The 20,063-nt window shown below is 44.4% G+C and overlaps 13 protein-coding genes across 13 annotated transcripts; 7 read left to right on the top strand and 6 right to left on the bottom strand.

The window, feature by feature from the left end:
• The first annotated feature begins 44 nt into the window (after positions 1 to 44).
• On the top strand, positions 45 to 1,278 carry V2V93DRAFT_372750 (uncharacterized protein). The gene is made up of 2 exons (XM_066910815.1): positions 45 to 208; positions 267 to 1,278. The coding sequence occupies exons 1-2, from the start codon at positions 83 to 85 to the stop codon at positions 1,179 to 1,181; spliced, it is 1,041 nt and encodes a 346-aa protein (XP_066764784.1). The 5' UTR covers positions 45 to 82; the 3' UTR covers positions 1,182 to 1,278.
• On the top strand, positions 1,274 to 2,843 carry V2V93DRAFT_372748 (uncharacterized protein). The gene is made up of 3 exons (XM_066910814.1): positions 1,274 to 1,575; positions 1,626 to 1,981; positions 2,033 to 2,843. The coding sequence occupies exons 1-3, from the start codon at positions 1,358 to 1,360 to the stop codon at positions 2,368 to 2,370; spliced, it is 912 nt and encodes a 303-aa protein (XP_066764783.1). The 5' UTR covers positions 1,274 to 1,357; the 3' UTR covers positions 2,371 to 2,843.
• Positions 2,449 to 3,529, bottom strand: V2V93DRAFT_372746 (Alpha/beta knot methyltransferase). The gene is made up of 2 exons (XM_066910813.1): positions 3,167 to 3,529; positions 2,449 to 3,102 (listed from the first exon to the last, which is right to left on the bottom strand). The coding sequence occupies exons 1-2, from the start codon at positions 3,437 to 3,439 to the stop codon at positions 2,626 to 2,628; spliced, it is 750 nt and encodes a 249-aa protein (XP_066764782.1). The 5' UTR covers positions 3,440 to 3,529; the 3' UTR covers positions 2,449 to 2,625.
• A 196-nt stretch (positions 3,530 to 3,725) lies between these two features.
• On the top strand, positions 3,726 to 5,896 carry V2V93DRAFT_360027 (uncharacterized protein; the record flags this gene model as incomplete). The annotated part of the gene is made up of 5 exons (XM_066908116.1): positions 3,726 to 4,067; positions 4,122 to 4,607; positions 4,631 to 4,825; positions 4,877 to 5,514; positions 5,575 to 5,896. The coding sequence occupies 5 exons, from the start codon at positions 3,726 to 3,728 to the stop codon at positions 5,894 to 5,896; spliced, it is 1,983 nt and encodes a 660-aa protein (XP_066764781.1).
• Positions 5,897 to 6,230: 334 nt separating this feature from the next.
• V2V93DRAFT_45496 (uncharacterized protein) lies at positions 6,231 to 7,794 on the top strand. The gene is made up of 3 exons (XM_066912700.1): positions 6,231 to 6,638; positions 6,703 to 7,026; positions 7,083 to 7,794. Exons 1-3 carry the CDS (start codon positions 6,564 to 6,566, stop codon positions 7,704 to 7,706), a joined length of 1,023 nt encoding a protein of 340 aa, XP_066764780.1. The 5' UTR covers positions 6,231 to 6,563; the 3' UTR covers positions 7,707 to 7,794.
• Positions 7,744 to 8,239, bottom strand: V2V93DRAFT_372740 (uncharacterized protein). The gene has a single exon (XM_066910812.1). The coding sequence runs from the start codon at positions 8,150 to 8,152 to the stop codon at positions 7,883 to 7,885; it is 270 nt and encodes an 89-aa protein (XP_066764779.1). The 5' UTR covers positions 8,153 to 8,239; the 3' UTR covers positions 7,744 to 7,882.
• V2V93DRAFT_406392 (uncharacterized protein) lies at positions 8,240 to 10,347 on the bottom strand. The gene is made up of 2 exons (XM_066912667.1): positions 9,825 to 10,347; positions 8,240 to 9,769 (listed from the first exon to the last, which is right to left on the bottom strand). Exons 1-2 carry the CDS (start codon positions 10,186 to 10,188, stop codon positions 8,457 to 8,459), a joined length of 1,677 nt encoding a protein of 558 aa, XP_066764778.1. The 5' UTR covers positions 10,189 to 10,347; the 3' UTR covers positions 8,240 to 8,456.
• Positions 10,348 to 10,782: 435 nt separating this feature from the next.
• On the bottom strand, positions 10,783 to 12,471 carry V2V93DRAFT_372738 (uncharacterized protein). Its single transcript, XM_066910811.1, has one exon. It carries the CDS (start codon positions 12,379 to 12,381, stop codon positions 11,002 to 11,004), a length of 1,380 nt encoding a protein of 459 aa, XP_066764777.1. The 5' UTR covers positions 12,382 to 12,471; the 3' UTR covers positions 10,783 to 11,001.
• A 483-nt stretch (positions 12,472 to 12,954) lies between these two features.
• V2V93DRAFT_372734 (60S ribosomal protein eL37) lies at positions 12,955 to 13,918 on the top strand. Its single transcript, XM_066910810.1, has 5 exons — positions 12,955 to 13,002; positions 13,126 to 13,180; positions 13,247 to 13,292; positions 13,363 to 13,393; positions 13,472 to 13,918. The coding sequence occupies exons 1-5, from the start codon at positions 12,996 to 12,998 to the stop codon at positions 13,612 to 13,614; spliced, it is 282 nt and encodes a 93-aa protein (XP_066764776.1). The 5' UTR covers positions 12,955 to 12,995; the 3' UTR covers positions 13,615 to 13,918.
• Positions 13,919 to 14,003: 85 nt separating this feature from the next.
• On the top strand, positions 14,004 to 14,948 carry V2V93DRAFT_372732 (uncharacterized protein). The gene is made up of 2 exons (XM_066910809.1): positions 14,004 to 14,615; positions 14,675 to 14,948. Exons 1-2 carry the CDS (start codon positions 14,062 to 14,064, stop codon positions 14,802 to 14,804), a joined length of 684 nt encoding a protein of 227 aa, XP_066764775.1. The 5' UTR covers positions 14,004 to 14,061; the 3' UTR covers positions 14,805 to 14,948.
• A 233-nt stretch (positions 14,949 to 15,181) lies between these two features.
• On the top strand, positions 15,182 to 16,151 carry V2V93DRAFT_372730 (uncharacterized protein). Its single transcript, XM_066910808.1, has 3 exons — positions 15,182 to 15,261; positions 15,320 to 15,368; positions 15,424 to 16,151. Exons 1-3 carry the CDS (start codon positions 15,257 to 15,259, stop codon positions 15,943 to 15,945), a joined length of 576 nt encoding a protein of 191 aa, XP_066764774.1. The 5' UTR covers positions 15,182 to 15,256; the 3' UTR covers positions 15,946 to 16,151.
• A 754-nt stretch (positions 16,152 to 16,905) lies between these two features.
• V2V93DRAFT_372724 (pyridoxal phosphate-dependent transferase) lies at positions 16,906 to 18,859 on the bottom strand. Its single transcript, XM_066910807.1, has 2 exons — positions 17,460 to 18,859; positions 16,906 to 17,402 (listed from the first exon to the last, which is right to left on the bottom strand). Exons 1-2 carry the CDS (start codon positions 18,765 to 18,767, stop codon positions 17,148 to 17,150), a joined length of 1,563 nt encoding a protein of 520 aa, XP_066764773.1. The 5' UTR covers positions 18,768 to 18,859; the 3' UTR covers positions 16,906 to 17,147.
• Positions 18,854 to 20,046, bottom strand: V2V93DRAFT_372723 (oxidoreductase-like protein). Its single transcript, XM_066910806.1, has 3 exons — positions 19,766 to 20,046; positions 19,531 to 19,695; positions 18,854 to 19,456 (listed from the first exon to the last, which is right to left on the bottom strand). The coding sequence occupies exons 1-3, from the start codon at positions 19,866 to 19,868 to the stop codon at positions 19,005 to 19,007; spliced, it is 720 nt and encodes a 239-aa protein (XP_066764772.1). The 5' UTR covers positions 19,869 to 20,046; the 3' UTR covers positions 18,854 to 19,004.
• Positions 20,047 to 20,063: the final 17 nt, after the last annotated feature.

Genomic DNA, 20,063 nt, shown 5'->3' with positions numbered 1-20,063 from the left:
TCAAAAATTTCCTCGGAGATTCTATTTCCTAATTGTATCGCCAACATCTATTAATACTCTTGTACTTTTTACAGCAGCTGATATGACGACATCAATCAAACTCCCTCGGCCAGCAGCTGATTTTCACGTTCATGTTCGTGACGGAGATATGATGAAGCTTGTTGTGCCGACGATTAAGCAGGGTGGTGTTTCAGTTGCATATATAATGGTACTGTGTTATTCTCAATTGTCGTTGTAAGTTTTCGATTTGCTAATTAATGAAATAGCCAAATTTGGTTCCACCATTGACTAAAGTGGAGGATGTCTTATCGTATAAATCCCGACTGGAGGCCGTCGATAGTAGTGTGACGTACGCCATGAGCTTGTATCTTTCGCCGGCAATTACACCAGAAGTCATTCATGAAGCCAAGAAAGCGGGAATTACTGGAGTTAAATGTTATCCAGCAGGCGTTACCACAAACTCTGATCATGGTGTAGCATCATATGCTCCATTTTATCCTACATTCGCCGCGATGGAGGAAGAAGATATGATTTTGAATTTGCACGGAGAGTGCCCATCTGCAGGACACATTCACGTTCTCAACGCTGAAGAAGAGTTTCTTCCTACTCTTAAGGACCTGCACGCTCGATTTCCTAAATTGAGAATTATTCTAGAGCATTGCACCTCGGCTGCGGCTGTACAAGCAGTCCTGGAATGCGGTCCTACTGTCTCGGCAACAATCACCGCTCACCATCTCTTCCTAATCATCGATAACTGGGCGGGAAATGCATACAATTTCTGCAAGCCCGTGGCTAAACTTCCCGCTGACAGGCAGGCATTGTTAGACGCGGCCACGTCTGGAAATCCTAAATTTTTCTTTGGATCAGACAGTGCCCCGCATCCAATTTCTGCAAAGGAGAAGGGCAAAAACGCGTCAGCCGGTGTCTTTACACAGACACATGCTATTGCCTACGTTGCCGAAGCGTTTGGCAAATTAGGGAAAATTGACAAGCTGGTTGACTTTGTCTGTAATTTTGGCCGAGACTTTTACAAAGTCGAGGAGAGGCCTTCGAGCTTTAGCGTCGTGCTTGAGAAGGAGGAAGATACAGTACCGCTTCTTTTGGGCGAGGGAGGCAGCGCCGTTGTACCTTTTAAAGCCGGCGAGAATCTGTCTTGGAAAGTTGTAATCACTGAAGCATAAGATTGTTGTATTATCTAGATAGATTGCGATTATTCATTTATAGAGATTTCTTAATTACTAAGTGTCGAGGAAATTTCCCCACAAGCTCATCCACACCGCCGCACGATGCGAACGCCGAACCGCATCCGGCACCACACTGCGCTACTCCTACCAGAGCAGCACAAGCAGCAGGGAGTATGTCCTCTCTGCATGTGACGGTGATCGGAGCGACCGGCTTCACTGGTCGTCATATTGTTATTGAGTTACTCAAGCGCGGGCACGTCGTCAGTGGAGTCTGTCGAAATCCGGAAAAGATCGGACGGCACGAGCGATATCACCCGATTGCGCTTAATGTCCTGTGCACGTCTGTTACTGAGCTCGCTACGATATTTGCGAGGGCAGATGTTATTATAAAGTATGTTTACGGTTATATCTGTGTTTACAGTCTTCTGCTGACTCTAATAGTGCATACGGTGTACCCCTAACAGAGACTTCGACCTATAAGCTAGGCGTCGAGTCCTCCTACCAAGTCATCTCTGCCTTCAAATACGCGGCAAGTTTAAGCACGACCCATAAGCCATATCTTATCGCACTCGGAAATTCTGGCTCGTTAGTAGTTCCCGGCACGGACGGTATCCACGCTGTAGACTATGAGCCGTTTTGGGTGGAGTTTGTGAGAAGTGCTGCTCAGAGTCGTGCGCTTATTGCGTTTTGCAAAGAAAAATATCCAGCTATGGCAAATATGCTGGATAGTTACCGCAAAGCAGTGCTGGCTTGGAAAGGTCCTGGTGCAAATATTGAGCAGTTAGAGACAATGAAGAGTATGCAATCACAGTTGATATTATATGTTTATGAGCTAACAGAGAGTATAGGCTACGAAGACAAAATGACAGATCTAAACTATGATTTTATCAGAGCATGTACAGTCTGTCATTTATTCTACGATGGCAACGAGTCTTTTGATTGGACATTCATATCTCCTCCTGCAATGTACGGGCCCGGAAAAAGGACGGGCGAGTACGACGTACATTTAGAGCACTATTTACCATTACCGGAAGAAGAAGGTGATATATTACCGGGAATCTCGGCACCTGATCTGGCTATTGCTCTAGCAGACGAAGCAGAGAGAAAAGGAATGAAGTGGACACACTGGACTGTTACCGGGAGTCAAAGTGATGACTCCGTAGTGTCTATGTATCCAAAAATATAGCTTCTCGGCTGTTGTACTTTTAGGGAGTATTTTTACTTAATATTGTGTTCGGATTTATCTTTTAATTTGGAGTCGTGATAATGTACAATAGTGAATGTATTTTAGGGGAAAGTGTGGATAACTAATATCACGATGCGCTTACAGATTTCACTACAGTTCCTAAAAGCATGACCCAGAAACTCCAAACGAAAAGGATACAAAAATCACTGAAAGCAAAACTATTTTTCTCTGAACTTTCTTTTTCCAAAACATGAATCACATAATACCCCACGCATCCTCACAGCCATGGCAGAATTTACTACAGGCGACAGAGGCAGAAAGAGAGTATTGCGAAACACCAATCTTATCATCAACAAACTCATCGGCAAAATCATCAGTTCCGTGAGCCATGGCTCCAACAAACACGCAAACGCTCTCATCCGGTTCGAGAGTTTGCACGTAATCTTGCACGCGTTGTACGGGAGCATCGGCGGAGAGTGTAATTTTCCGGCATTTAGTTGGTAAATGATCCGTGATTGGATTCTTGATGACGCGGAGTAATTTCTCGTGTGAATTTACAGAACGAATAGCGAGTTTATGCAAAAGTTGCACCATTAGACCAGAGAAGCGCTTGAATGTTCGAGGGATGCGCACCGAGGGATTGACTTCAATTAACACTCCTTTCGCTGTTAGAATATAAACTTGCAGCTTTCCAGCTTTGTTGACCGGCGAGTCAAGCAGCGTTAAAAGGCACTTATATAGTTAGCAACTGCCAAAACATTGAATCATAAGAACCATATTGAGCATAAAAGCATACCTGATGGGTAATATCAGGACGGGCATCAGCGATATCACGCTGCATGCGCTTCAACAATCCTTGGTGGTCGTCACAGTTAAGCAAAGCATACCTATCTCCCTGAGCACCATTTCTCGACGGAATTTTATGTGTTTCCAAGCACGCCTGAGTGAGAACAACAATCAGACGCTGTGTGTCTTTGTCGCGAGTTGGAATTGGCGCGGCCGCTTGCGGAACGAATGTTGGAGGTCCTGATTCCGACCGCGCACGGTGCGGTGTCCTTTGAGCTGGCATTATCAGAAGTAATCTAGAGTCTTTGTTGAAACAGAATATAAATCTATTCTAAAGATCCGAGATATGCGCAGAAGCTTTGTTGGGAGTTCGGCACAAATTTTTTCTCAGGCGCAGAACGACGACGCATCGATTAAGCTCGGACTGGTCAAACCCTATTCACAACAAGCACACACCTGGATCAAAAACAATCCCTCTACGCGTCGTTATATCAGAGTTTGTTCTTTTTCAGAGACAATAAGTGATTCTTGGTCAAATGATTTGATTGCGCACAGTTTAAAGCTGTCAAATGTCACGAGGTAGACCGCAACCTGCAAGTTTCCTTGAAAACGACTCTATCATCAACCGCGACGACGATGAAGAAGACTATGGACTAGACGATGATCTCGACGAAGCCGACCTGCGCGAAATCGACAGCATTGAGCAGAGTCTTAAGCAAACCCAGGGGCATTCAGATACTCCTGATGACTCTTCTTTGCGTGCATTGTTGGAGGTGGTGATTCACCGAGGACAGCAAGAACTCAACGAGTATGATATTGAAGATGAGTCTGGTGTCGGTGGTGCGATGCAAGTTGATGATCCTAGAACCAAGGCACGGACTACTCATGAACTTGATGATACCGTTGCATTGGTATGACAAACTGTTTATGACAATAACTATTATTTTTGCTAATTGATGCTGTAGTTGCGGAAGAAATTGGCAGAGCATCAAAAGGGTCTTGATCAAGTAACTCGTGCACTTCAAACCGCCAACGGTGAAATTTTCATTTTAAGGGATCAAAAGCAGCGAGCTATTGCCGAACATGGCAATTACATTATTAACAGAAATCAAGCCCTGCAAGAAGAAACAGAAAAGCACAAAGCAAGAGAAGAGGAATTGCGGCGCGCGATTCAAAGCTTGAATAACGAGAAGCTGTTTATGCAGCAAGATCTTAATGAGATGAGAAATAAAATCAGATTGATGGAACGCGCGCAGAAAGATGTGACTGAAGCGAAGCACACACCGAGTCCAAAGAAGAAACATGATATGTATAGAGATGGATTTGATGTTCAGTTATCGCCGTTGAAAAGCAAGAGACGAAAAGTACAGGCTGAAGAAAGCGAGGAGCTGACTCCAATAACTCAAATTGGGCAGCAAACTACCGTTACCGTCGAGAAGGATAAATCGGATGTATGTTCACTATTTTGCTCTAGAAATGCGAGTCTAACGATACTCAGTTCACCGATGGACTTCTTGACCTTGATCTTCATGGAGCAAAGGTATTAGAGCTTTTGAATCGGCACAGTATTACCATCATGGCAATCATAAGTCGAGCTACTTCTCTGCAAGGTGCAGTAGAAGGTGTTGTAGAAAAAGTGTTAGAGTTAATAACGTCTAGCATGGATAAAGTGAGTGTGTACATTCTCACTACGAGAGACAATACTAACGTAGCGGTTTAGATGGAGAATGTTGATGCGCTGATTGCTATTCTACAATATGCGGCGCTTTACAGAATTCAATATATTAAAATTGAGTCTTTACAGAAAATAGTTGTCGTTTCACAAGAACTCTTTCTTGTTCTAGAGTCTGATAAAGACTCTCAACAGACACAAATATTTCTATTAGCGCTGTTGCGAGACGTTGCAGGGAAAATTAGTGAGCAGCAAGATATCAGTGATATCCACAAACGTAGTGCAATGTGGATGTCTGTGTCGCATGAAGTTGTTATGCGGATTCTTCTATGTCCGTTTTATCGCGGTCAAGATATATTTCTTAGTTGTCTAACGCACTCTGTGTTTCCACTGTCGATGGGTACCATAGTCGAAGATGTCGAGACACAGGCAAGGCAAGAAATCGAATTATGTAGCTTAATTGCGTCACTTCTTGTCGAGTTGCCAGAGTTTGAGGATACGCAAGAGGAAAAACGAGATGCTTTGATGAGAGAGTGTGTGTCTGTACTTGGCGTGGCTGCTTCGACTGAGCATGGAAGGAATGTGCTGCTACAGAGCGACGAAGTGCTTTCGCGGCTGATTTGCTGCTGCTCTGCGCAATTGGACGAGCTTTATCTATGTGAGAATACCACGACGGTCAAACAAAGGTAAATATAATTATGGCCATTTTCTTCTGTAGAGAAGGGAGGTTTGCTGACTGGCATTAGATCTGAGTTTATATCGTCAGTGGTGCAAGTTTGCTACAAAATCGTCTTTGGCAACGACGCGCCCGATGAGAACACCGACAACACCGACAACGCAGTTGAATTCCCCGATAGCGCCTCTCTTTTTAAGCATTTGGGTGCGCAACATGAACTCGTTGTCGCGCTTACAAGAATAGCTTACTCCGAAGACACGATTTTTCACATGAATTTCGATGAACAGACGGGCGCACGAGCTGAGAGGTTGTTGGAGCTTGGTCGTAGTGTTGAGGAGGCTAATTCATTGTTTCTTGCTGTGCGGGCTCCGGAGCAGGCTGTCTCTGTGTGAATTTGATCGATTATCATGTATCGAGGTATCAAAGCTGTCTATGATTTAGGGAAAGAAATAGCAGCCTCTACTTGCTTATTGTGAATCTGTGTACTTTTAGACGAGGTTAGAAGATGCATTATAATAGCTATCTTGGTCTTTTTTTATCCCATCCTTGTTACGGTGTTGTACCTTACAACACCAACAATCGCTCCACTGGATCATTTATTTATCTTCCACGTGAAGCTGCCGTTTATTGCATTTCCCCGGCGAAAGAAAGCCGATAGAACACGGCAGAGTAACAATGTCCAACTGTCAGCAAGAGTCAGCCACGTGTGTTTTAGAGCCCTAAAGTACTTAAAATCTTGTTTTCTTGAGTTTTTTGACAAGATTCATACTATAATCTACAGGGTTTACTGAGTGATTTGTATAATTTTTCTTCTTTCAAAAATAGAGAGAAAAATACGAAAAACGAATATAACAGTTTCATACTTGGATGCGTCTTTGAAAGAGCGGGAGAAGAAATTTTGAGTGTACTTAAAACAATCTTCACGTGACAAAAATCAGCCGTACTGATAAGCAGATCTTCTGACAATATCACAAATTAATATATATATTCCAGCACAGCTTCTCTCTTTCAGTTGTTTTTTCATTTGTTTTTCCAAATCTCAGATCAGATAGTTTCGTAATGTCAAGCTTCTCTCAGTCGTTTCCTCCTAAACCTACGTTTACACAGAAGGATGTGCCGAACTTGTCTGGCAAGGTATGTGCACATTTATAATTCCTATAAAAATGCTTATGGGCTTTTGTTTTGACACAAATTGAAGGTGTTTTTGGTTACAGGCGGATACTCGGGCGTGGGTCTTGAGGTCAGTCGTGTACTTTTCCATAAAGGTGGCCGCGTGATTATAGCCGGTCGTTCAGAGAAATCGTATAGCGCTGCCGTGGAAGAGATAAAAGGAAATTGCGGGGACGGTTTGACGGTTGACGTGTCGACTCCGGGCTCTCTTGAGTTTTTGTTTATTGATTTATCTGATTTGACCAGTATCAAGCCTTCGGTTGAGACTCTTTTGAAGGATTTAAACAGATTGGATGTTGTTTGGTATAACGCGGGTGTAATGGTGCCTCCGGCAGGAAGCAAGACTAAGCAGGTAATACTCATCCTTTAAACCCTTGCAGCAATCTTTACTGACTCTAATCACACCAGGGTTATGAATTACAATGGGGTACAAACGTTGTTGGCCATTTTCTTCTCCACAAGCTTCTATGTCCGCTCTTAACCGCTACCGCTGCCGGTTCAGAAGCTGGCTCCGTTCGCGCAATCTTTGTATCTTCGCTTATGCACGCTTACGGCCCAAAGCCCTACGGCATAGATTTTGATTCAACTACTATCGACAGTGAGAAGGCTAAATCGATTCCTATTTGGACTTTATATTCTCAGTCCAAAGCCGCAGACGCGATTCTAGCGGCCGAGTACGCGAAGCGCGCTATTGACCTTGCACCAACTGCCGAAGACGGCACGAAGAAAAACCACGTTATCAGTATCTCACTTAATCCCGGAAATCTGAAGACTAATTTGCAGCGTCACAGCAACACGAATAAAATTAAAGAATTCCTCATTAATATGATTCTTCATCCGCAAAGTCTAGGAGGCTTGACGGAATTGTACGCTGGGCTTGCACCCGAGACCGCAGATTGTAATGGTGGGTTTGTGATTCCTTTTGGAAGAAAGGGGAGTGTGGCTTCGTACTTGCAAAAGGGAATGGAGAAAGAGGATATAGGGAAAAAGCTATGGGATATTTTGGAGGAAGACGTGAAGAGCTACGTCTGATTGTATTTTTTTGCGCTGGGTTTTTCAGATGAGGATATTTTGATGCGTAATAGTAAAACTGGTGTATATATGTAACAAATAATAATTTCCTAAATGATGATAAACGCCTGTCCCTCATATATACAAATATCCGATTCATAAATACTCATGAAGATTCACGATAGTTCATAGTGCTGCTATTTAGACACCATAGCGCCAAACATCTGCACGCCAAATCCCAACACTGCAGAAAATATATTGCCAACATCCTGATTATCAACTTCGCCTGCTGCTGCTGCTGCAAATGTGCTTAATTGCCGTTTCCGACTGCGTTGGATGAACCGGGGCTCTTGATTCAAAGCCGCAGAGTGTGCGTTGAGAGATGTTGCAGAAGGACCCGAGTCTGCGACGACGGTGGATGATAACATCACGAGTATTGCAAACGTGAGGAGATAATTGAAGTTCATTGTGGCGTATATATCAATGTGTAATACAAAAAAAGGAGATGCTGTGTCTGGAAGAGTGAGATGGAGTTATATATCTAGAAAGAAGATACTCCTCGAAACAACCCCTTCGTTCCCAGCCCCTTGCCCATCCTTTTTCTCATCGTCGAGAATGTATCGACCCCCGGTTGCTTCATCTTCCCAAATACTTTATTTATTCTTGTTTTATCCACTCAGCTTATTCCGAATTTTTTACATTCTGAGAAATTATCAAAGAAAATTAAATCAAACTACAAATACACTTCGTATAATATGGTACCATTACTAGTTACAGACAATTAGCACCCCATACCCGCATCGTACACATCCCAACCGGCTTCCCACAGCATAGACACTCCTCTCCTTCAACCTTGTAATTATCGCGTTCAATCTGCGCATAAAACTCATCAAGATGTCTCTGTGAAATCCGTTTTATATTCGGAAAACTATCACTAGCGGTATTGGTCTTCATTCGATTGGCAAGATAGACTTGGTATTGTAGCGCAATCTCGTCGCTATCGAGCTGCCGAATATCTTGGATTGTGGCATCGAAGAAACTTGGTTGACGACTGACGCTATGATGCTTATTCGAATGATGAGAAACGAATGATAATATTGACGATTTCTTTTGAACGACGCGGTGCGTTGCTTCTGCTGTATGCTGATCGTGTGTATGAGCAGCAAGCGCGCCGACCAGTCGAGAAAATTTCTTATCTGGTTCACCCTGTTTCTCCTGTCGAGCCTCCTTTTTGCTGTTTTTTATTCTCTTTGGTTGCTGTTTGACCCTGACTTGTTCGGTGATACCTTTATCTGACGGCTGTCTTGAGCGCCCAGTCTTGCTTTCCGTTGGCTGCTTATGATCAACCGCAGGACGCAAAACATCCTTTGATGCACCCCAAACAACACTCATAGCATCCGAAAAACTTATCATTTTCCTTACGACAGACCTCGTTGCATCGTTTGAGCTGACAGATGTCGCCGAACTACGCTCTGCAGCAGATTCTGATCCTGATTTTGTAGCACCGGATGACTCTGAAGATTTTTCGTTTAATTGCACATGTCGATGGTGACGACGAAGATTATCGTCTGTATAGACGGGCCTCATCCAGACGTCGTGGAAGCGGGATTCGGGGGGTGGAATGCCGTCTAGAATACGTTCTGGCTGCAATGAAGATGCGTCCGAGCACCGACGAAGCGTGAGATGTCGCTCACGTAGCTTATCTTCTGGAACACCGACAGCAATGCCAATTAAATTATCGTTGTCAGGAATTTGCATTTCATTGTCGACGTTGGTTTTGTACTCGGTGTCGTCAGAAGCTAGCATAATGCGGAGACCATTGCACGAGGAAATAGGCGTCAGCTCTTGTTCGTGACGACCCGATACATCGTTGTGGCTCTTCACTTTGCGAATAGGTGGCGGTAAAATTAACTTGGCTCGGGGAAGCGGGACAAGGTGGTACTGTCTGACAGCGTTGCGCAGTGGCACGCGACGGACTTCCAGTGGTGGTGGGGGCGGTGCTGGACGCTGCGGTTTAATGGCATGCTTCATAACAGAAATCTCGTCTATTGGATTCTCGCTGTAATTTTCGTGGCCAGAATTATCTGTAATAAATTATTATTAGTAGTTCACTTTGAAATTTGAAGATATGTAACGTACTGTTATTCTCTCTTGGGAATTGCTCGCTTCGCACTTGCTCCTGCTGTTTCTTCCACTCTTGTAAAAATTCCCATGCTTCCACTTGCTGATCAAATGGCGATACAGCCCGCACACGATCCAGAATACTGTCAGAGTCTCCAACTTCTATCGACAAATCAGCTTCTGTTCCATCTTCATGCCGATTATACCTTGATCCCGTCGGACTTGCCGGTGAAGGTGGGAGCGGTAGATCGGAGATGAAATTTAGCACTCGTCGATGTTTCTGACGCCATATTCGCTCTTGGGCTTCTTGTTCGTCCTCTTCGAGACTCGGAAAGTTGATCGGCGTATGGCGACGGTAATCGGCATGTACTGCGGTAGCCATTGTAGTTGTGTTGTTCTGGATAATAGATTGATGTCGTGGAGATATGTTTGTTAAAAGAGCTATAGAGGCAACAAGAGGAGAGAAAAAAAAATGGCGATGGGAATCCGTATATAATCGTAGCGGACACCGGTCAACGGTTTTGAGGAGGCGGGGCGATTAGCCCAGCCATGCCGTCTCACGCCACAGCGTTCATCCATTTTATAATCCTCTTACTACAACTTTTCCATTAATAACTGATCAATTATGTAGACTATTATAAAATGTCTCACAATTATATATCTATATACTTGGTGGTGGTTGAATACAAATGCAGAATAGTGAAAAAGCAGCAAACCCAGGGAAGAGTGCAACTACCGCATTAGGAAATTGAGAGATTAGGCGATGCGGCTCAGGTGGCTTGGTTCTAAGCGAGACCAGCCTCGTCTTTGCTTTTCCTATCCTGCTTCTGATGCTTTCTGGCTTGTATTTATCGCTAAGATTTTGGTCTTTATGAATTATTATGATTAGCGGTTTGATGGTGACTTAAAAATGGTTGCTGTGTGTGGAGAAGATGTGGAATCAGTCTAGCGCTTGCTGATTGCTGACGGTGTGCAGAAGAATAGATCTTTCAAATATTTCGAAAGAAAAGTATCACTAAACTGTAATAGAACAAATACATAGCAAAAGTAATTAGCATACACTCTAAAATTTAAGAAAGCAGCTCGCGATACAAATAATGAACACTACCGAAAAAAAAAATGCAATCTGCCTCTATAAGTCACTTCTCATACTAATAATCATACACGCTCTACTTCTTTCAAACTAGCGTATGCATTATTTTGCAGCTGGCTTGCGCCAGAAATACTGCTTATGCACCTTCCGACAACTGCGAATCCCTGCTACACCCCTTAATTCCTCAACTGCAGCCCGACGATGCAGGTCTGAATCCTGCTCGGGAATATAGTAGTACTGTTCCTCTAAACGCTTTCCCGACGCGTCTTTTCCGCGACGAGGAATGATGCCGATACATGACACATTGGAGATAATTGAGCGCAGTTTGTTGTCGGATACAAACTCAACTATGGGGAGAGAGGTGCGAAGACTTGAGAGTGGGGTTGAAGCTAGACGCGAGTAAGCTAGGTGAGCGATTATGTGTGTGCGTAGTTTTTCCTCTTCATCAGTGTCATCAGTCAAAGTAGCAGCAGAATCTGCAAACGCTTGCTGATGTTGCTGAGAGTTGAGGTGTGTGTCTTCGAGCTCCGATTTGACTTCTCTCACTTTGGTCTTATTGTCTTTGGTCACCTTGACCTGCTTGTCAATTTCTTTGGCATTTTTGATTTCATTCTCCTTGGCGTCTTTAATCACCTTAGCGTGTTTCTCGTTTTCCTTGACATCTTTGACGACTTTATGAACATTCTCTTCAATCTGCTTCGCAGGCGCTGGTATCTGACTATCCTTCGACGCCTCCTTCGAATCCTCCCACACTGTAAACTCCACCGCCGAAGGCTGCCTCGACAGCTCCCCCTTTCCCATATCCTTCGCCTTCACAAAAACTTCATCATCGGTCTCTTCCTCATCCTCTTCTTCTTCATGATCGATTACAACTTCAACTCTCGCCCTCTCACCACAGACATCGATAATAATCGGCACCCGCGCGTCAATCTCGACATTCTCACCCTTTGCCAGGGCATATTCTCGTCCCGGTGTGCCTACACGCGCACCATTCCATCCTTCACACTGTACGCAGACGGTGTCGCGTTCAGGTACGTACTGCGTCACGACATGGACGCGTGAAATCAGCTTGTTGGTTCTGCTCAGCACTACAGAAGAGGAATTAGACGAGCGACCTAGCGATACAGGCGATCCCGATCGCCGAAGTCGTGCAAGTGCAACAGTAGAAAGTGGAGCCCGTAGCGGCTGCTGCTGCTCATCAGACAGCGAGAGAAGCGCGCGCGAGACGGCGGCGGTGGGAGACGAGACCGCGTTCACGGCCGAGGATGTAGGAGCCGGAGTCGGGTACTCGCGGGCGTCCTCCCCGATATCTTCACGAACACGTTTACGAGAAGGTGTGCGGACGCATAAGGACGAGTCTGGAGAGGTCGACGAGGAGAAGTTGTGTTTGCGGGCGGCCTCGAAACTCGGGAGAAGAGCGCGACGCGCCGGCGATGCCTCGGTTGACGCGAGTGGCGGCGAGGAAGGCGGGTAAAAAGGCATTCCGAACTCTTTGATTCTACTGAGAATATGGAAAAGAGTATGTAATAAGAGATTTAGGGATGAAATCGAGATACAGGAGTGTGTGTGAAAATGAAAGAGGCAGCGTATGGTAAAGGCAGAACCGAGCCGCTCGCTCACGTTCCTTCTTCCCAAAACGCGTTCGCCGGCACGTCGTCTGCTGAAAAGAATTCTGCCGTACTTCTAGGTCTATGTAGTTTTTTCTGCATCTATTTGGTTTGAATTTAATGAACAAAGAGTTATTATTGTACTTTTAGCGATATAAAGTGATAATGCGCGTCTATACAGTATGTAAACAAATACGCGTCGGAGTCGCGCTCGCGCTCGCGCCGGTACGCGCCAAGTACCAGTTACTATGATATTTATGCCATAATCGCTGCAATCCTAATAGCGGCACAAACGCGCAATCATTAGTGTATGATATCTAAAGGGCTAGGGTAATATATACTGTACGCGTTAATATTGTGTGACTGCTTTTATTATGTAGGGTTATAGCCCTAGGATAATTGCAGGCAACACAAGCGCTGGAGATGTCTGATGCCTGTGAATTTGAGAGTGAACCTCAGTTTTATACAAGTTCAGCAACACCCGACACAATGACTAGTACGTTATTATCCAGTTTGTTGTGTATTTATGATATTATTATTGTGAACATTTTCCTATAATTAATATTATTGAATATTTATGATCTTGAGATGGGAGTGGAGAACTAACGGATTCAAACAGAGGGAACTTCTAGCTTTGGAAAGCGTCACAACAAGTCGCACACTCTTTGCCGACGGTATGTTTTTACTCATCTCTATAAGTCTGGTAGTAAAGTAAGAAGAGAAACTAACTATGGCTGTAGATGCGGTCGTCGTTCGTACCACATCCAGAAGTCGACCTGCGCTAGCGTACGTTTTTGTTTTCGATGATTTATGATGCGATTTACAGGACAGCGATTCTGACGTTTAATACATATAGTGCGGATACCCTTCTGCTAAGACTCGCAAGTGTATGTATCCATGTTTTTTGAGAAATGAAGGGGGGGGGAATTGAGAGTATAAGAGGCAACTTCTAACAAATCTCACAGACAACTGGAGTGTCAAGGGCAAGAGAAGAAAAACCACCGGCACTGGCCGTGAGCGTTACCTCAAGACTGTCGACCGAAGATTCAAGAACGGATTCCGCACTGGTGTTGCTCCCCCTAGCACCAAGGCTACCGACTCGGAGTAGACTCAGTTATATAGTTTAGCGACGGGAAAGGTGCAAAAAAAGAAGTTATTTGATGGGACAAAAAAAGTGTATGGTTTATTGATAAACAGGAGACCTCGGAATGCATTTGAGTGAATATTTGGTCAGTCATGTGTTTTATATATTCAATTCATTACAATGTCGACTTGTTTAACTTGTATTAATATAATGAGTTGTCGATCAACAATTCAATATTGTCTCTTTTTGTTAACTCCTTGTGTTAAAGTACGATATGTAGATATGATTATATCTTATAAGTAAATAGATGTAAATTATACTAATCTTACATAAACGCTGAATTGTGGAAAGACACGGAACGGTAGACCCGTGCGGCGGGTATAATTTGTAATCCTACTTTCTCTTCAGCTTGACTTACAAAGCACCAGGTAGAAACAATCATCCAAGACAAGAACACAGCCAAAAACAAAGATGCTGCGACAGACAATATTTAGAAGTTCCCTGAGAAATGCGTCGGCAATCAGTTCACGTCGAATGCTTTCGAGTATGAATTCAGCACCGAGAGTTGCTGTAAAGGTTGCCACACGCAACGCTACGAATGACAGTCGGAATATATTGTCTAGTGTTGCTATCAGCACTCTTGTTGGATTGGCTACCTTTAGTTTGACGACCGATGTTATCAAGGCTGAGAGCGCAGAAGAGAAAGAGGGGGAGGAAGAGGTAAAGGTTGTCGAGCCTGTTTTTGCAGTCGGCGAGGTTCCTCATTTATCTGATGCCGAACTGGAAGCTGCATTTGACGACGCCATTATTGAGGCGGCTATTCCCTCTGATCTACAGCAAGAGTCATCCGGGGAAGAGTACGAAGGTGGAGCATATAATCCCGTGACTGGAGAAATCAATTGGGATTGTCCCTGTCTCGGCGGTATGGCGTATGGACCTTGTGGGGAGGAGTTCAAGACTGCGTTCTCGTGTTTTGTGTTTTCGCAAGAGGAGCCAAAAGGTGTCAATTGTATCCCTCTATTTGAGTATGTTTTATGATGCTACTTCTCTATTGTTTTATGTTGTATGAGCTGACAAGATGTAGGACTATGCAAGGATGCTTCAGAAAGCACCCGGAGACATATGCTGACGACTTAAGATACATCGACGGCGAAAAGGAAGCTGCAGAGGCTGGTGCTCCTGCTGAGGTCGAAGTCGCTGCTGCGTTGGAGTAGATATAGTAGATAGAGTAGATTGTGAGCGATGCGAACTGGATTGTATATAGTTATAAAGATATCTCTTTTTCCTGACGAGTAGTTTCAAGACAAGTGGTTTCATATACAGGATTGAATAAATACAAGCATAAGATTGTACTAATAGCCAAACTAATAGCTAAACTAATAACTAGTTCTTTAGCTGCTATAGCTGATGCAATGTACATGTGTATCTATCCGACCTCATGTGACTGAAGATCGACAGCTGTAATTATGGTGCCAATATCACTTATACTTAACAGCTCTGCAAATAATTAGTGTCCGTACCCTACACCCCACAAATATAAAGCGGCGAGTATATTATACAGCCAGCCGCGGTTCGGCCGTCACACGCCAATCTTCCATCAATCCTAGATTACTCCTTCTCACTTATTTATTCTTACAAAAACAAACGTTTTCCGATCAGCTTTACGATGTCGTATGTGTATTTGTATATTTCATGCTATGTTGTTAATCTCATAAGCTGACAACTGTAGATCATACGCAGACGTGACGGCAAAGAACTCCAATCAGTCTCCCGAAGAGGTACGATCTGACGCATTTACTCTCTTATCTGAACAGGACTGACTGATATTCACAGAAAGCAGCTAAGCCTGTGGCCGAGCTTGAGACTACAACCTCAAATATTGTCAGCGACGCTGCCCAGACTGCGCAGAGTGCTGCCGACAGCGTCCAAGGCGCGGCCGCCTCCGTGCAGCAGGAGGCAGAGTCCTGGGAGAAGCCCGAGGATTTCCCTGATCCAGTTGCTTCACTCAAGGAAGAGGCCGCCGATAAGCTCAAGAAAGGTGCTGATATTGTCAGTCCAAAGAAGTCGGTTAGCAAGACAGTGCAGGATGCGGCTAAGCCAGCGGTGGACGCCTTGAAGCAATTTGTTGCTAGTGCGAGAAGCGAACTCGAGAATCCGGTCGTTGCTGCAAATGTCGGTGTATGGTCTGCGGTCGCTGTTGTTGCCGCGTCGGCTGCTGTGTATGCCAGTGGAAAGAGTAAGCCTCTGCCTGCCGCCTTTTACGGGCCTCATGCACAGGCAATCACTGCTGGACTTGCGTCGCTTGGTGTTGCTCTTATCGGTGCCGATGTCTTTGTTTCTGTGAGGAATTACTAGATGAAGTATCTTCTTTGTGTACCTTTTTGTCTCCAGGTTCTTGTTTATTTTAGCTGTGTAGAGTGGTAATCGCTGAGATCTCCTAGATTATGCGACTTTGATCTAGTTTTGTCTCTATTCTCTGTTACTTACTTTATATACTCCTCGATCAGAAATACAACTATCAGATGGCGTATTTACTTGCGTTCTATTTATTTATTTAGAAATATCAATTTTTCATAATACTTTTCGTGTTCTGCTCTATTCGGCCGCTTCCCGAAACGTCTTTCGGTCCTGGCCCTACCTCTTCTCTGACGTCATTTTGCGGATGATTGTCCTAGGAAGTAAACTGTGCACGTGCCTTGATTATGTAATGCATCTATATATTGTAGTTATATTTGTAGACTGTAATGTAGTATTGAGGGTGAGAAGGACTATAGAGGTTTTATTTGATTAGATGTTAGTTTCTATGCTGTGATATTTGTTTAGAGATTTGTAAAGTGGGAGAGTGTATTAGAAAATATATATGAAATTTAAATTCGCTCTACTTTCTCTCTCTATAATAAATTTCAATAGGATTTCGTTGCTAAGTTTTAATAATCAGAATTAATTGGTATTATTCTACTAGATTTTAAGACAGTTGATTTATAAACAAAAAATAATCGATAAATGTAAATTCGTGTTATTTAGTGCTCAATTTCAAGTCCTTTCTTTTTTTCTGCAATCTTCAGAATTTTTAATTTCCTTCCAAGATTTCCAAACCTCAGATTATTACTATTATCTTTTAAAGATATCTCCATTTTATAATCACTATTTATTCACGGTTTTTTCAAATGACAAATCGCTTTTATTTATTCAAAATTAAATAATGTTCATCGACAGTCATCAACTTTTCCTCTTATAATTTCGTCATAAACATTATTTTCTTCTTCTCCAGCGTTTTTTTTGTTGAATCAACTATAGATACAAAGAAAAAAAAATATAATAATAATAATAATAATAATAATAATAATAATAATAATAATAATAATGATAGTAATAAAAAAAACGAAAACAAAAAGTACAGTTGACTTTTGAGTTTCTTCTAAGGAAAAAAATGGACCAGCAACCACGCCACCAGGACAGAACAGAATTCAATCAAGTTAAAAGAAGTTTAACAATAATAAAAGCACGACGATAAACAAGAAAAAAAAAGGGACTCCAACAAACACAACACCGAAAATCTATGAAAACTTTTCGAGGAATTCCTTGTGAAATGCAAGCATTCGATCAACGTACTCTTTACCAGGTGCCAAAAACGTCGTACGGAAATGGAATGTACCATCTTTTTGTCCAAATCCTGAACCAGGAACTACACAGACTCCAGTAGATTCAAGAAGCTGCAGACAGTAGAATTCGTCGGGTTCTTCATTCAAACGCTGGGCTTCCTGTATAGCTTTTGCGGGAAGGGTTATTGTGGGGAATAAGTACATTGCGCCCTGAATAAATCATTGTCAGTAAGAAATCTCATAGCACACTAGAGAATAAATCCACACCTTCGGCTCTTGGCATCTGACACCTTCCATTTCCTTAAATGCATCAAACAGAGTCATGGCGCGCTCTCGCAGTGCGGTGTAGATAGTATCGTATTCCTTCTTATATAGCGGATACGACTCATCACCTTCCTTAGGCGGGTTGACCATCAACTCGGTCAATACCTGACCAGTAACAACAGGACAAAGTGAAATCGAAATCAGCTTGTAAAGCTCCTCGCGCACTTCGGGGTCAAACCCCACTAACTCGAGATATCCACCACGCTGGCCACATTCGCCTACCATACCCTTTGAGGTCGAGTGCAGCGAGGCCAGCTCAACCGAGTCGTATTTTCCAGGGAAGTCACGCTGCAGTTCGCGCAGCATGCGCTTGAACGACAGGAACTCACCCTCGTAAATATTTGTCTGGTAGACCTCGTCAGCGAGGATCATAAAGCAGTACTCGGCGGCAAGAGAGATAATGTCCTTGATTTTTGCCGCGGTAAGAGAACTGCCGGTTGGGTTGCACGGGTTAATAACAACCATCGCTTTCAGCGCCACCCCAGATGCAATCGTCTGGCGCACGACAGAGGCAATATACGCCGTGTCTGTGCCCCAGCCGGTGGACTCATCGAGCAGGTACGGCACCGCCGTCGCATTCTCGATCGTGAGTGTCGCCGAGTAGAGCGGGTACTGCGGCACAGGAATCAGGACACCGGTCTTTGGGCCATTGCAAATCGTAGTCATCAGCGACGAAACGGCGGATGAGGCACCGCCGGCAAGATAGATATCGCCAGGGTCGGCGGAGAAGCCATCCCGTGCAGCAATGAAATTTGCAATTGACTGGCGAATGTACGGCACGCCTTGGCTCTGCGAGTAGGCGCCAACCGAGCCGATCTCTTGCAGCAGCACACTCGCACGCTCGCGGGCGTCTATAGGGAAAATCGTCGCTGCTGCCTCGGACTCCAGTAAGGCGGGGTACTGCACGAGGGCAAGCACCTGTCTGAAGAAGGTAATGGGCTGCTGGTCCATTGCCTGCGGGTTTCCAATATTTGCGTTCACTACCTCGACAAAAGGCAGCTTGTGGTTCTTTTCCTTGAGTTTCTCACGCAACTCCTCTGCACGAATCGCGAGCCGGCCACGGACGGCGTAGTCGGCCTTGCGCAGGTGCTGGTTCATAGACTCGAGCGTAATCGCCTTGCGCAGCTTCGACGGTACCGACGACGGAGCATTCCTCGCCGCAGCCGCCGCCGTCGTCCGTACGCTGCTCGCACCCGGCGAAACGACCTCTGTCGTGCTCGCGAACGAACGCACTGAGGGTGGTGGTGGCATGGCTATGTGGAGGTAGATACTGATTAAGGGAGCAGCCGAGATTTTGCCGGGGAAAATTTCTTGTACAGCCTGGAGAAGTGGGGCTCGTACCGAGATTATTACTCATGATACGCCTCTATGCTATGATGCTATATCTCTGATGCTATACATGTGCAGATTCTTACGACAAAGCAAAAAAAATAGCAAAAACCATGAATTTACTTTGTAAAACAGTGTTCGTCTAAAGATGTCAATTTTCTATAAGGAAGCAGACACAACTCTCGCAGGAGGAGCAGGAACGGCAGCAGCAGCGGCCGCAGCTCTGGCAGCCTTCTTCGTCCTCAACTTCTTTTCAGTCTGGACAAACACTTTAATTCCCACATCAACACCCTTCCACGGGTCATCTTCATCCACAGAATTCATATCTCCAGCTGCGCCCGTTATCGTACCGGGTTTCCGCCCGAAATCCTCGGGCCATAAATCAAACCTGTTCTCTTTCACTAGCGCCTTCATCGCCTCTGCCCGTTTTACCTGCCAGTACTCAAAGTCTTCACGATAAAGTTCCCAGACGCAATTTACGCAGCCAGACATACAGCAGTTATCCGGCTCAGCTGGTCGTGGTGGGACTTGGATTCCGAGGATGTTGCGGTATGATGATGCTTGTTCTTCGCGGCGTTTGGGTCCGGCCAATCGGGAACCAAATACAATGCCTGCCATAGTATATTAGCATGAAAAACCTCCATAAAAAATACCGGCGTAGCGAATAGGCTAAGAAAATACGTACTTGCACGCTCCTGCGCCGTCAGTTCTCGCGGGGTCTCAACCTGCACAAGATGCGGGTCCAACTTTGCATCTTGCTTCACGCTACTTAATTCCGGATTCAGTTTTTGTTCTGCTTTGCGAGCGCGTATTCTTTGCTGCACAATCAATGCTTGCTGCTGCTTTGCCACTGTAGAATAGCAGGAGTTAGTAATCGGATAAGTACTGGTGGGAGAGCAGAGTAAGATAGATGGACATACAGTCGTAGAATGAGTCTGATGAGTGAGTTGGCGACGTATGGAATAGCCGTTGATATCTTTGTAATAGTCTGTTTAATCGCATGCTGGTCTCTAAAGGCGCCATATCTTGTTCGTGTTTGAGAATATTATTGACCGATGACAGACCCTAATATTTCGATAGAATATGCGCAGATTGAGTACTATGTCTCTTTACAAAAACTGCTTTTGCATTCTACTATAAATCCAACATAGAGTCCTTTTAAAGGTGTATCCCCAAAAATGAAGACTGCGGAGTAAACAACTCGTCGAATGATAAGTT

The sequence above is a fragment of the Kockiozyma suomiensis genome (assembly GCF_038497685.1).
Source record: "Kockiozyma suomiensis strain NRRL Y-17356 unplaced genomic scaffold V2V93scaffold_10, whole genome shotgun sequence".
Taxonomy (NCBI): Eukaryota; Fungi; Ascomycota; class Lipomycetes; order Lipomycetales; family Lipomycetaceae; genus Kockiozyma; species Kockiozyma suomiensis.
The sequence above is the reverse complement of the archived record's forward strand: the minus strand, read 5'-3'. Positions and strand labels throughout refer to the sequence as shown.